General features: G+C 30.4%; 1 protein-coding gene across 2 annotated transcripts; it reads right to left on the reverse strand.

Moving 5' to 3' along the window:
• Positions 1-1,163: 1,163 nt before the first annotated feature.
• LOC143083447 (protein HTATIP2-like) lies at positions 1,164-13,229 on the reverse strand. 2 transcript variants are annotated; one of them, XR_012980710.1, is made up of 7 exons: positions 13,068-13,229; positions 11,409-11,598; positions 10,392-10,499; positions 9,050-9,187; positions 7,699-7,760; positions 5,295-6,586; positions 1,164-4,732 (listed from the first exon to the last, which is right to left on the reverse strand). XR_012980710.1 is itself a non-coding variant. In XM_076259704.1 (6 exons), the coding sequence occupies exons 1-6, from the start codon at positions 13,202-13,204 to the stop codon at positions 6,325-6,327; spliced, it is 897 nt and encodes a 298-aa protein (XP_076115819.1). In that variant the 5' UTR covers positions 13,205-13,229; the 3' UTR covers positions 1,164-6,324. The 2 variants fall into 2 exon arrangements, 1 of the variants encoding a protein (XP_076115819.1); XM_076259704.1 differs by having other exon boundaries at positions 1,164-6,586.
• Positions 13,230-14,542: the final 1,313 nt, after the last annotated feature.

The following is a 14,542-nucleotide window of genomic DNA, read 5'->3' on the forward strand; positions in this document are numbered from 1 at the left end:
ATGCAGACAATCTGATATAAAATGTTGAAAAAAAATTGTTTTCCTTTATAATACCATGTTTTACTTTACAGATCTTATCATCTATATACTTTTATGACATTTCTCAAAATGAGAATGTTTTTACTACAGAACAAACCAACAACATGCATATACGTGTATGTACATTCATGTACGGCATGTAATGTAACCAACTACACAATTAATGTAACCATTGAATGTAAATGTACAACTGTACATATTAATACTAATCTCTGTGGTTTATTATTCAAAGATCATTCTCTAGACTCTAAAGCTACATTTTGTACATGTACTTGTTGATTCAAATTCGCAAAATCAATACCTTTTTTTGGCAGCAGTGGAAACAATGTTCATGTAAATAAGCAGCATATATACAAATATATATATTCAGGATAAAAACAAATTCATGAACTTTCTTTACAAATCATTCTTTTCACACTGCAAGTTCAATGCATTATTATTTTTTCATGAATCAGGCTGGTTTAATCATTTGGATGATTTACATTTTGTTTAGCCTTTTAAAGGTAAATTTATGGTATGGGATTTGCACATTATTGAAGGACATAGATGACCAGACCTATATAGTAGTTTATATCCATTTAATTTGCTCTCTAGTTGATAGTTGTGTCATTAATGAATTGAAACTGACAGTTATGATTTCTATGTAACCAAACTGTATGAAAAACTGACCCACTTTATCCTTATAAAGCTAATTCACAATGTGAACCTTTTTGGAGAGTGAGCCCAGCAAACCAGGTAAGAAGCTTCACATTGTGTCAAGCAGCTGATATTTTACAATATCAATGTGTAGAAAACACGATAATCTATACATTTATGCTTACATTTATTTAGGACTCTTGTGAGTGACTTATTGGTCCATGTCCTCTTTCAACAGTGACCACTAGCCTATCAACTTTGCACCATGAGTTTAAAACCTACACATGGTGAAAGGTGTAACTGTTTGACTCAAATCTTAATTGACTAAGTTTGCCAGTTTTCCTACCAAAGGTTGGCTTTTCTCTCTTGGTACTCTGACTTCTTCTACCTATAAAAACTGGCCTCATGTAGCTGAAAGTCCCAATAATCCTAAAAAACAAACTATTAAATGTTCTCAGCACTAGTGTTACAATAAAAGAACAACAATGCAAGGTTACAGGTTTAATAATTATTTTCAAATAATTTGTGTACATGTAGGACAATAAATATCTATTAATAAAAACAAAACAAAATACATTAAATGACTGCTCAACAAAATTCCCCTATTGCATAGAAATGAATTTTGACATGATTAGTTAAATCTTAGTCCAAGCTGAATTACCAGTTAAAGATACATATAATTATCTCCCTTGAGAAACACCATATTACATTTTATTTTCAAACTCACAATCTTGCTTTATATTACATATCTAACAAAGATGTTGAACTTCTACATACTAAGTTCAACCAAGAAGCTAAACATATTGTTTTATTTGATACCTTGACTGTAATTTATTTTAAATTCTTTGATGTTTAAGGGGAGATAACTAATTTTGATGTTGCATGGATATTTTTGAATCTCAAGATGAGATTTTATGTGATTATATTACTTAAATATATTTGCCTGATACATTTTAACATTCAAGAATACTTTCTATGTATTAGAATACTCTCATTGCAATCACCAGGTGATTGCAGTTTTGAATTACCGTATCTGCTTCCGGGTGTAAACCCCACCGAATTACTGTGAGTAGAAATTACCCAGGTAAGAATTAGTGTTAATTTTTGCATTGAATTGAACAGATGCTCTCATTCAATTCTCAAATTTAGTATAAAATACTAAACCTTCCACTTATCATGTGATCTATGTTTGTGAATGATAAGGAGAGGAAAATCAAACTTATAAGAGGTAGCTTTTCAAATAAATATTAATATTGTTTGATTTAGGGTTTAGGAATACTATTTTCTTTAAGGAATGACTGTAATATTTTTTCTGTCTATGAAGAAATAACATAAAAAATTTGGTACCACATTTTTTATGTTATTTCGAATAGACAGAAAAAATATTACAGTCATTTCTTATAATTTAATTCTAAATTCTATTTTAAACCGTAGAAAACCTTGAAAAAAAGTTGATGACGTCACGGTCACATGATTAAATTATGTCTATGGGCTCATTACAAAATATCGTCAGCCAATCAGAAGATGCGTTACATCCAGAATTAAATTATTTCAGCATAACAACGTTAAGAGTTATCATACAAAAAGATCAAGATTTATAAAAACAATTTTAAATAACTAATAATTTGTGACCTCATTCCATATTAGTTCTCATAAATTTTTATTAATATAGAAAGTGTTTGCATAAATTTGAAAATGCAAAAACAAAAATCACACAATGTGACACAAAAACACATTGTTACAAGATGTATACACATAAAACAGGAATGATTTTGATCAAGTTTAATCTCCAGCGGGAAATTAATTTATTAATTACATTACATGTGATTCAAATGGGACTTCTTTGTCATGTTATACCTGTTTAACTCTTTTAAGTTGTGACATGCACAAAGACTGTAATTGTTATTGACATCACTGTACAAGATTTCTTAAATAACACTCTGTAACAACAGTTCAAGATATTTTACAAAATGAAATATTTTGATAATTAAAGTTACGATTTGCAGGGTTTTGTCCTGGTAAAAGTTCTTTTATAGTCCATAGAGTTCCCTGCCCAATGGCATAAACTAATTATAAAACAACAAAAGTGCAAAAAAATAGTTGATAGGCTTTGCTTAGTTAACATTGCAAATAACCATAACAATGCTTCAATTGTTTGGTATTAAAACTCCTCTTTAATTTCTAATTCTAAGTCCCCCTCCCCAATTTAAATAAAGGCATTGTTTCCAATAACAGGAAACCATTATTGAAAATTATGCAACTTCCCTATATATACACACCATGAACCGTTAACTAACCAAAATTGATTTCTAAAAAACTAATCTTACCACATACATAACAACCAATAGCCTTTGGGGAAATCATGTTTTACTGAAATAGGTGCAAAAACCATCAATCAATGACTCACTAAAACTGAATCCTATTTAACTAATCTAATCAAAAGCTTTTGACCAAAAAAAGACCAAAAAATACACATGTACATCTCCCTCGATAACACATGTCATAGGTTAGACAAAACTACATCCTTCCTAACAAAAATGAAATATTCCAATATTTAATAACTCAATAAAGACACATGGACTAAGTTGAAAAACATTATTTTTTAGTCTTAATATTTATGTCATGTTAATTGCTAAATACATTGATTATGATTGTAGAGGCGGATTTAGGGGGGCCCCCCTTTTTGGGAAAAAATTGGTTGCTTATATAGGGAATCACTGAAGCGTGACTGGAGCGGGCTCCCTCTTAGGTCAGTCAATGGGCCCCCACTTATGAAAATTTCTGGATCCGCCACTGGATTGCATTGATAATGCACAAAAACATACTAATGTTTTGCATTATGTTAAATGTAAGATGCTTAAATACACAAATGGATCAAGGTTAAAAACTAACTAGAAACCAGAATTTTCTCTTTTTTAATGATTGGCAAAAAAATAGAGTTTGTTAAGAATCTAGCACTGTAGACATGATTTCTTTTAAAAGATACCCGAAAATACATAATAGTCATATTTTTTTATTTAAAACGCACAAAATACGTTTTTTTTTATTTAAAATGCACAGAGTCATTTTTACAAAATTCTTGAATGAAGAAAATTAAAAAAATTCCAATTGAGTTTCCAAGCCAGTTAAGTGCACTCGTTATTACAATATAAAGAATTATTAAGTAGCAAATACCAAATTATGATTTGTTGCAATATAAAAAAAAATACATTAGAAAAAAAGTGTAAAAAAATTGGTTCATTTTCAGCAAATTGTTTTTGATTATGTCCCTTTGATCTGATATATAAAATTGATAGTGATGTGTTTATTTACTATTTTATTTAGTTTCTACGGATACTTTAATATTATGAAATTGTTTGCTGATTATGATATAGTTATATTAAGAAGATTTGTTACAAAAATTGCAATTTGATATGAGGGGTGACACAAGGGTGCTCATTTACACATTCCTGCCTATTGGTAATATTTTTGAAGCTCCTCCTTCTTTTCCTCCTATATTCCACGTCCCTGATTTATTTACCCTCTTTATTCCACATCACAATTATATAAAGTTCAACATACATTCAAACAAATAGTGTACTAGATATAAGAAGATGTGGTATGAGGGTCAATGAGACAACTCTCCATCCAAGTCACAATTTATAAAAGTAAACCTATTATAGGTCAAAGTACTGTCTTCAAAACAGAGCCTTAGTTTGTTTGAGTTTGATTAATTTTCATCAGATTTAAAAATTGCAAATTTTCTTTGTAGTAGCTAATTTGTATTGTTGTTAAAAAAATGGATAATGTTCCCCAGGATATTTGTCATTTAGTTAAAAAAAAGTTACATTTTAGGTTTCAATAGTAAAGATGAATTTCAAAAATAAAAATTCCACAGATGAAGGTCATTGTTTTTATTAGACCAATCATCCAGTACTCGTTATCTTTTTAAAAAACAAGCAAATCAGAAATAAATTATTGTGATATACAATAGCAATAATGGTAAACAGCAAAATTAGCAACTAAAATTTAAATATTTTCAATTATTTCATTTTGTAACTTTATGAACTCAAATGAACTTAAGGTGGCTCGGGCCTATTCAATGTTTCTATTAGAAGTGCCGTATTTTTTGTTATTGTATTCTTTACAGAAAGTGAATCAAATTGGTCGGGAAAAAAATAGGGGGTCACGGACCATTTAAGCTCAAAATTTTACTTTTAAACAGGTATGTAAAAGGGACCATTTTTCAATGAAATGATAGGGAAAATAAATTTGTTGACATATTTTTATCAGAATATAAAAAAAACGTTGTATGACACTTGGTCCAAAACTGTAATATAAAAAGCTGAAATATAGCTTCAAAGAATGAGCAAATAAAAATCATAGGTCACCGATAAGGAAAAAAATTTATTTTGCCTTAAAACCTAAATTTTGGCGGGAAAATGGTGAAAATGGGTGAAATGTCATTTTGACCCTTTAACAAATACGGATAATAACGAAAATATTCTATTAGTCATATAACTACAATGATTTAACATTTCTAATCAATCAAAATATTTAAAAAAATTATATCGAATTTACGACAAATACTTTTGTAATTCATGCGTGAAATTATGCGCAGTTGAATAGTCCTGAGCCACCTTAAGCAATACTTATATACATAAAAAAAAATATACAGGATGATTAGTGGTTAAAAAAAAAGGAATAATGAAACATAAACATGATAAATACAAACTGATATGCATCAAACCTTTAATAATAAAAGACCAATAATTTGAGTGAAAAGTGAGAGCAGCTATATTTCTAATGCCAAATTAAATAAGATTACTGTATCTAATAATAATAAAATGAACAAACTGAACATCACAAAATCTTTAATTCACATTTCAATGCTTATATCAAAATTTTACTTATCACATTTGCAAAAAAATAAGCAAGTTTAATTCTGAATTTACACCAATGCAATTTTTATTCTAATCAAACCACTTTTGTTCATTTCTATATCTTCAGGAAAATACAATAAAGAATTTCATAAGAAAATTTGCAATAACTTAAAGGCACATAGTATTTTTTAAGCAGTATAAGTATACTATATAAAAACTTAAATCAAAAATTAGTTTACTACTTTTTTTAAACTATGGTATTTTTCACACTCAATAACAGAATTTAGTCTATAAATACACACAAAACAAAATACACAACACACGTTTTGTTCCTTACAAAAAATTGCAACAAACCCATGCCAAAATATTTGAAAAAATAAAGGAATTACTTTGAAGTGCAAATAAATAAAATTGTACATTATTATATAAATCCAAAAAAATGACTTAAAATCTGAATTTTAAATATGATCTTTATCAAAGGGGTCAATTTGAAACTGAGTTACCATCTTTCATTTTAAAGTAACAAGTCTAAGAAGAATAACAGTACACATTAGGTGGTTAATGTGAATAATCACTCTGGCTGGAGATTCAAAGTGAAAATAGGGTGATTACTGGTGAATCACCCAAATTTATTAGCATTTTCTAGAAAATCAACATATTTTTTTGTATTGAATCATCATTATGCTAGCATGATATTCATAGCCATCTAGGAAAGTAAACTTCATATATTCAGTAACCATGGTAACTGTAAAAGTTTGTTCTTCAAATTTTGTTTTTAAAATACGATTTATAAATCTGCATCTGCATCTGAGTTAGTAGACTTCTTTTTCACTTTACATTTGACATTTCCAGCTAAAGCATGTATGGCTTTATTTTCAAAGAGTTCTGTGGTGTTCTCTGATTTACTGACAGCGGCTCTGACCATTGCCTTGGCAACCACATCTGTTGGTGTTGTTATAGCAGTAGGGAAGAAATAAGAGAATGGTTTAAGTACTGTTCTAAAGAAGGCTTCTCCAGGCCGGCTTTCTTCTCTGTCACACATCAATACACTAAAAGTTAAAATAAGAAAATAAATGTGATTTTTTTTTATGTATTACAAATTTTCATACTGTAGACCAACTAATTTGCATTTCATACAATACAATAGAAAATGTCAGACTACACAAGTTTAATTCTAGCAAGCAAAGCACAAAAACATAATTCCCATAAAGGGAAGTAATTCACAATTTATAACTGCACATTTTTGTAGTACAAACAGTTTCATATAAAAAAACTAGGAGTTATTCTCCGACTAAAAATAACCATGAAGGGAAACCCCCTGTTTATTTACTTATTTGGTGAAAAAGTATATTATTTTTTGTATTTGATTGTAAAAAATAGTTAATTAGCTTTCAATTAAAACAGGTTGAATGATTGAAATAATTTTAAAAATTATATTAAATATACATGTTTTGAGGGGAGACAACACTGTAAACATCCTGTTTTATAGGCAGTGAAAAATGAAAACTTATTTGCAGCCACTGTACCCTGAAACAAGATTTTTTTGAAAGGCCAGGTAAAAACCTATAAATTTCATAAAGTTTTAATTATGAAATATGTGCACGTATCATGTCTTTATGGGTATGAACATGATCTGATTTCAGGTTTTTTATGTTCAAATTATGCATTTTTTTCACCATGTTCTTTGGATGGAATTTTTTTAATATGATAAAAATACACTTTATATTTATTTCATTATAAACTAGAGAACATTCTGATTCCAGTGATATCGAGTTTTATACAAGTATCTTAATTAATCAGTCCACCACTAAGGGTCACTTATGCATGGTCCCTCAAAATATGACGTCATAGAAAAAAACTGTTGATTGCACCCAAAACTTAGTTAGAGTTATTTCCCTTAAATCTGGATCAAATGAGTGACTACTTTTACAAATGACAAGGATTGAATGGTTTCACATAAAAATAAAAACATTAAAAACAGAATCATCAAATTCATGAGTCAGTAAATATATACATATACACATATACCTAATTGGTCTTTAAATACACATCCAAATTATCAAAATTAATTGCCACTCTCAAACTGACACTTTTTATCATGAGATTTGTCTGTCGAGTAGAAACTAATTAATTATAGTGTATTGCTGTTTTTTTTACATACCCTGGTCTGAAAACTGAAAGTCTGTCAAAATGCATTACTTTTAATTCCTCTTCAACTTGTCCCTGTAAAAGAATGTAATTATATTATACATCAAAAGCTCAAGTTTTTCTGAAATATTTAATTTCATTATTTCAAGAATAGATGTTATCCTGGGAAATAAAACCCCTATAAAAATTATACCTTTAACAACACTTGTGTCAAGTCTTGAAAATTAATCCTCATATAATTAAATTTTCAGACAAAACCAGGTACAAAAATTTCATTTATTTACACTTTAAAAGTCTTCTGTTCTTTTCAGTATTAAATCAATATACTGCCTTGCGTTATCATTATATTACCTTCTGTTAACATGATACTGTATTGGATTAACATATATTTATAGATTATCGTTGATCATCTCAACGAGATTGATTTTCTCGCTTGAGCCGGTACGGCGAAAGCAAGAAAAGCAATCAAGTTGAGATGACCAATGATAATCTGTTTAAAACGCAATTTTACCTATGATGATGTTCTTAATTTCATGTCCATTTTATTAGCAACGCCTCATGCCTCATTAGTTTCTTGCGATAATTTTCCATCTCAAGCAAATAGCATGATATGAAAATTATCACAAAAAAAGATCTTTGGAAAAATGCACAAAATAGCGATAATGCTTAATATTCATTTGATATTGTTGATTTGATCTTGTTTTGTGTATTGTATTTACTTTTATCATATATTTAGTAGTAAATACAGTAGTTTTGAATATTTGATAAATAGCCTGTTGTTTAATCCATATCGCACAACTTTGATGCAAACACTTTATCACACCCCTACCCTTTATCGCACCCTTTATCACACCCCTACAATTTTTTTTTTACATAAACTCCGTTTTAATTTATGCAAACTTCTTCAGAACTTTTTTTTTCCCTCAAAATGGGTCCTGAATGAACGGTCATTCGGGCGTGACACAATTTATTGAATGAAGTTATTGTTTGGAATGTGACGTCACAAACGTCAAGTTTTCATATTTCTGACACAAGATATGCAACTATAAAAAAGACCCTAAAGGCCCTCTGGCTGATATTGGTATCTCGATGATACTGCATATGATACGGATTTTGCCATGTACAATGTATTAATAGGATGCTAAGAAAGACATGACTTGCTTTAAAGACACATTATTCTGAATAGGAGCTGACACATTTTGCTTTTAGTTTTACTCCTAAATGCTACATGCTTAGATCAGAAGTGTCAATTACCAATTTTCAAGTCTTTGGTTCCATATAACTGGTGTTTAAACCCACAATCTCCTTCACTTGATTCAATCATGTCACTGCGGTTATATTTCGCTGGACAGACCTGTACATACCTTTATTCTTGTATAGAGTAAATTAGCATTTTTATCTGCTCCCTGAGAGGACACTAGTGTGAAGTGTTTGCATCCCTTTTCTTTTGCAACCTCAGCTGAGTTCAAAATATAGTCATGGTCAACTTTCACAAATCCTTCCTACAAAAATATTTATATAGAATGCATTTTACATTTTATATAATCAGGAAGTTCTCAACATGAAGAAATAAGTTAAGATTTTTATGTATTTTACGATTATATACATGTATAGTAATATTGGACCCTAATTTGATTACAGAGACCATATTAGTTGTAGATGTATGTAAATGTCATGAGAATGTCGTTCCAAAGGCATAGTAAAACATATTTAAAGTATGTATTTAAAAAAGTAACTTTTGATTAAGCATGTGTGCCAGACTACCAAAAATTGTAAAACCAATGTGAAATGGTACAATTCATCAGATTAATCCCCACATAACCCTAATTCAAGTATGTATGTTCATTCCCTTATTAATATGTAAGCCATACCCCCCCCCCCCCCCACAAACAAAAAATAAATAAAATTTAAAAATTCCATGGCCTAACAGAGCAATGAAATGACATTAAATTCAGATTACTTTTAAACTTTTGCTATAAAATTATGATATTTGTATTTAACTGTGTTTAGTTTATACAAAATATTTTTATCTTGATGCATCTGTGGACTCACTAGTTTTGAAAATGATGAGTCCAGGACTCATGGACTCGCCTTAGTGAGAACCCTGAGTATGATTGTCAATGAGACAATTCTCCACAAGAGATCAAATTTCACAGCTACATTATTCATTTGTATTCATGATTTCATTTTTCTGGAGGTGCCTTTTATACGTGTATAATTACATTAGATGTATGTTTCATTATGATACTTTATTCTGTTTTGCTAACTGCACATCACGTATTATTCCGTAAGCAATTGCATTGCTCAATAAAACTTTTCATTCATGATAACATGTGGTCCCACAATAAAGTGCACAGGTGAATTAAATAAAACAATAATAAAATTTGTGTTTTCATGATCATTGCTAAAAAAATGTAATTATAAGTTTTGAATGCTTCTTTTTGTAACTTCATAGTGTTGTAAAAGTGTTGACCGTGCGTACATTTTTAGTATGAAGCGCTTCCACGCTTCATACAAAATGTACTTTGGTCAATGCTTTTACACCCCAATGAAGTTACAAAAAGAAGCATTCAATTCTTAAATGCTAATGTCCACTGCATGAAAGTATGTAGTCTTTAGATGTCCATCTGCTGTATTACACAATGTACATATAGGGGATATATATAATACTCTTTGTGTCTAGTACTTGGACAATAAAACACATACTGAACCTGATTTTCCTCTGGTGGTTCCCAAACAACAGAATCCAGTATCTATACCATCAAACACTTCTTTATAATCAGTAATGTTATCAAAATCTACCCTCTTTTGTTCCTGAAATAAGTAAGAATACATGTACATTTGTACATACATTGTACACCATGTACACTAGTTATATATATATATATATGCTACTTCATAATGATATATTACCGTTAGTTTTAGATCGTGTTTTCTTGATTACTTCTCTATCAATATATTAATCTGTTAATTTTTTTTTATCAAAATAACAAAATACAATTAAAAAAAATTAGGATGTATTTTAAGATATATATGTATATAAGGCATGTGTAAGGCTAAGGCATGTGTAAGGCAAACATGCAAAAAAAAATAATGATAAAAATCATCATCAAAATGCAATAACTCTCACTTCTAAGTTCAGATTTTTGTTTTTAATATTTACATAAATATTCATAAAAATTATCATGATTATACTGGGGATTCTTTTCTTTTCTTTGTTTTGTTTTCAATTTTTGTGAAGGAAAACTGTAATTTTACTTGATATTAGTTAGTTTGATTTCATAATTTTGCCAAAGTCTGCATGTAATTGCACAGTATTCTCTATTCTTTAAATTCTTTAATGTTCTTGTAACTCATCATGCTCATTACTCTGTTATTTGTATTTTTTTTTTGTATAATTTTTCTGTATAGTTTTTTGACCTGTTGAACCCATTATTCTATAATTCGTAAACATATGCAGTATATGTATACATGTAACTCTAAATGTTTCTCTTTATATGATATTTTACATTATTTTTCATTTTTACATTGATGCTTACATTTTTTTGTATATATACTGTCTTCTTCAATTTTTACATACATGTACATGTAAATATAAGTATATTTTTTTAATATCAAAAACAAGCTTAAGGTACATTGTATAGGGACAAATCCTATGTATGTAGAAGACAGCACATAATGTATAAATGAAGATACACGAGTGACGACATGTATTCAACTTACAAATTCAGGTCCAAAATCTGGATCCAAATCAATAATTCTACGTCCAATGAGAACAATCTTCTTAAAAGGTCTTGTTCTCTTCAGTTCTTTCAAAAGTTCTTTGCCAACTTCACCAGTATAGCCAAGAACAAAAGCTGTATGATCCTCTTGCTTAAATTCTTCTAACTTGGTATCAGAGTTCGATGCCATGCTACAGAAGATGGTAAAATTGCATTTGAATTAAAGTGGTTCCTAACACAACAGGGAGATAACTCTGTAAAATCAGCTAAACGTTTTAATTACGTTGTGTTGTTAAGGGAATGTTAAGCTTCTCAATGATCAAAATAAGTGTTTGTCAAACTGCTATATAACCATGATAACCAATGTAATTTTTCTGATAAAACAGTTGGTTCAAATTTTCTAAAATTTTTATAGTTTTGTCAAAGGGTCATAGTAAATACTTTGTCAAAATTTTAAGAAAATTAAACGAGCCAAATTAATTTTAGTTGAAGTGTAGGGCATGTAGGGTACCACCTTAAAGTTAAGAATATTGCCATTCTAGAACTACATTATCATGTGTATGCAGTCTTATTTATACTACATTGTGTATATATATAAATATCAGAAACTGTATAGATTTATTATGTTTTCATTCTGTTGTATATAAATGCAGTTCCTATACTATAATTTTATACCACTGCATAAACAGGATAAAGTGCACGTGTGAGTTGGAATATTTCAACACTAGTACTCTGATTATTCAATTATCAAATCTTAGTTTTTAGGGTAAGGCTTGTTGGTCCTGAGCATATTGAGAGTTTTAAATACATGTGTATTAAATCTGTCTGTCCAGGGGGGAGAAATATCTCATTGCAGGAGAATTTACATGTATTTGTATCATGCATTTCATCATGTGTGATGTGTATATATCATGCCTGGAATCTGTTTTTAAGATCGTTTTTTATTTAGTTAGAAAATTTAAATTCCCTTTGCAACATGTTTAATGAACATGATGAACTGCAAATTGACTATAGGGTATGGGCTTTGATCATTGGTGAAGGCTGTACAGTTAGTGAGTTACTTAAACATTTTGATACACAATGATACACATGTCCATGTCAATGTAGTTGTTAATTTCTGTGTCATTTGGTCTCTTGTGGAGAGTTGTCTCATTGGAAATCATACCACATCTTCTTTTTTTATAAGACGAAGTTTAACTCATCTGAGGGGACCCAAATCATAAAACCTTGGAGGCAAATTAAGGGGTTTAGGGTGGGGAAGGGGCCCAGACCCTTATCATAAGGTCAATAATTGACATGACTTGTCTCTCTTGTGCTGAATATTCCTCATACCATGCACCATTTCTCCTGGTAATTTCTCATTGGTACTTAGAAAATTAGTTTAGGTGCAGGATGGGGTATCATAACCATGGTCCCCCTTTTTGTGGGAAAAAAAATTGTTGATTACAATTTACATAGGTAATCACTGAAGCATGACTGGCGCGGGTCTCCTCTTAGGTAGTCATTGGGGCTCCTCTTATGCAACAGCATAGATCATTATAAACTCAGCACCTTGTGTGTAATTTTTTCATTGGCAAAAATAGACATTGATCTGACACTGGAGATATTGATTTTTTTGGTAGGCCAGTGTACTCGTATCGGCAGGGTGGTTAAGCCTTACTTGCAAAGATAGTCTGTGTCATTTAATGGCTGTAATTCTCGGGAGATCAGGAATCCACTTAACGCAAGAATTATTGCGATAAGTGCAATAAGAACTCCTGGGATAATTTCGTTACACTTGAACCACAGAATTTGCATTTGTGTATTTTGTGAAAAATGTCATTTCCGGTTACAGTATTTTGCGAACACCGATTTAGAGATTCTAAATTCAACTTCCGAAGCAAGACAGTCGGTTCTCCGAGATTTAAATTATTCATCCACATAGTTTGTATAAAATTAATCTTGGTGTAAGCAAGGATTTGTATAGTAATACTATACAAATCCTTGGTGTAAGTCATATAAGGAAGCTACCGTTTGATTATCAGGGGGGAGGGGGAGTTGAGGAAGAAACAAATTGTGTCTTGCTTTTTTTTTACAATCGTTTTTTTGTTTTTTTTTATTTATTGAGATTTTTCTTTTTTAGTGAAAATACCCTAATCAGGTGCACTTAAGTTAAAGACTTTTATGTCAAAATATTATTATTTGATGGTTTTTTTCTATTCAATACTTTTTTTTTATTACACATGTTGCATATCTATTGTCAGTGAATTGGATATATACATATACATGTATATGCCTAATGGTGTTGTTTATAATAATATTGTTTGTATGCTATATAAGCTCTCCTGGGGCCTTAATTTGGTGAATACAAATATTTTAATCTATTCTATTGTATTCTTCATAATTTGTCATCCTCCCTTTTTTGCTGGTAAGTTGCTCATCCTGCCTTTTCTTCTTTAAATCAAAACTACTGTCCTGCCTTTTTTATTCCATCCTAGCCCCCCCCCCCCTTTTTTCACACATAAAACACAGCCAAGTAATACAAGACACAACATAGAAAACTAAAGACTTATTAGCAACACGAAACAAATACAGGACGTGGTCCCAGTGGTCAGGAAGGCCGGGTAAGCAGACCCTACTCCACATGTGGCATCGGTCGTGTTGCTCGTGTTATTCAGTGACAAACCTGATAACTAGATATAGGAAAATGTGGTGTGAGTGCCAATGAGACAACTTTCCATCCAAATAACAATTGATAAAAGTAAACCATTATAGGTAAATGTACGGCCTTCAACACGGAGCCTTGGCTCACACCGAACAACAAGCTATAAAGGGCCCCAAAATTACTAGTGTAAAACAATTCAAACGGGAAAACCAACGGTCTTATCTATATAAAAATCGAGAAACGAGAAACACGTATAAATTACATAAACAAACGACAACTACTGTACTCCTCGCTCAGCTTTTCAAATTTCTGCAGTAATTCTGCATATTTCCCCTTAATATTTTTTTTGTGTCTTCCCTCTAATCTCATGAGAGGGGTTGAGTTGCAGTCATCCCTACCACCAGCACCGGTATGATTTTAAAGCTGCTGAGGTATTCTGTCTGTCATATCTCTACTGATATACCACTGCCCTCTCACCAATTTGTAACACA

The sequence above is a fragment of the Mytilus galloprovincialis genome, chromosome 7 (genome assembly GCF_965363235.1).
Source record: "Mytilus galloprovincialis chromosome 7, xbMytGall1.hap1.1, whole genome shotgun sequence".
Lineage (NCBI taxonomy): Eukaryota > Metazoa > Mollusca > Bivalvia > Mytilida > Mytilidae > Mytilus > Mytilus galloprovincialis.

Bases quoted from the DNA above. Each gene is read 5' to 3' on its own strand.
- LOC143083447 (XM_076259704.1), bottom strand. From the start codon at position 13,204: ATGCAAATTCTGTGGTTCAAGTGTAACGAAATTATCCCAGGAGTTCTT. The intron at 10,500-11,408 runs GTAAGTTGAATA...TACTTATTTCAG, and splicing joins CAGATTTTGGACCTGAATTT to GAACAAAAGAGGGTAGATTT. The intron at 7,761-9,049 runs GTATGTACAGGT...ATTCTTTTACAG, and splicing joins TACTCTATACAAGAATAAAG to GGACAAGTTGAAGAGGAATT.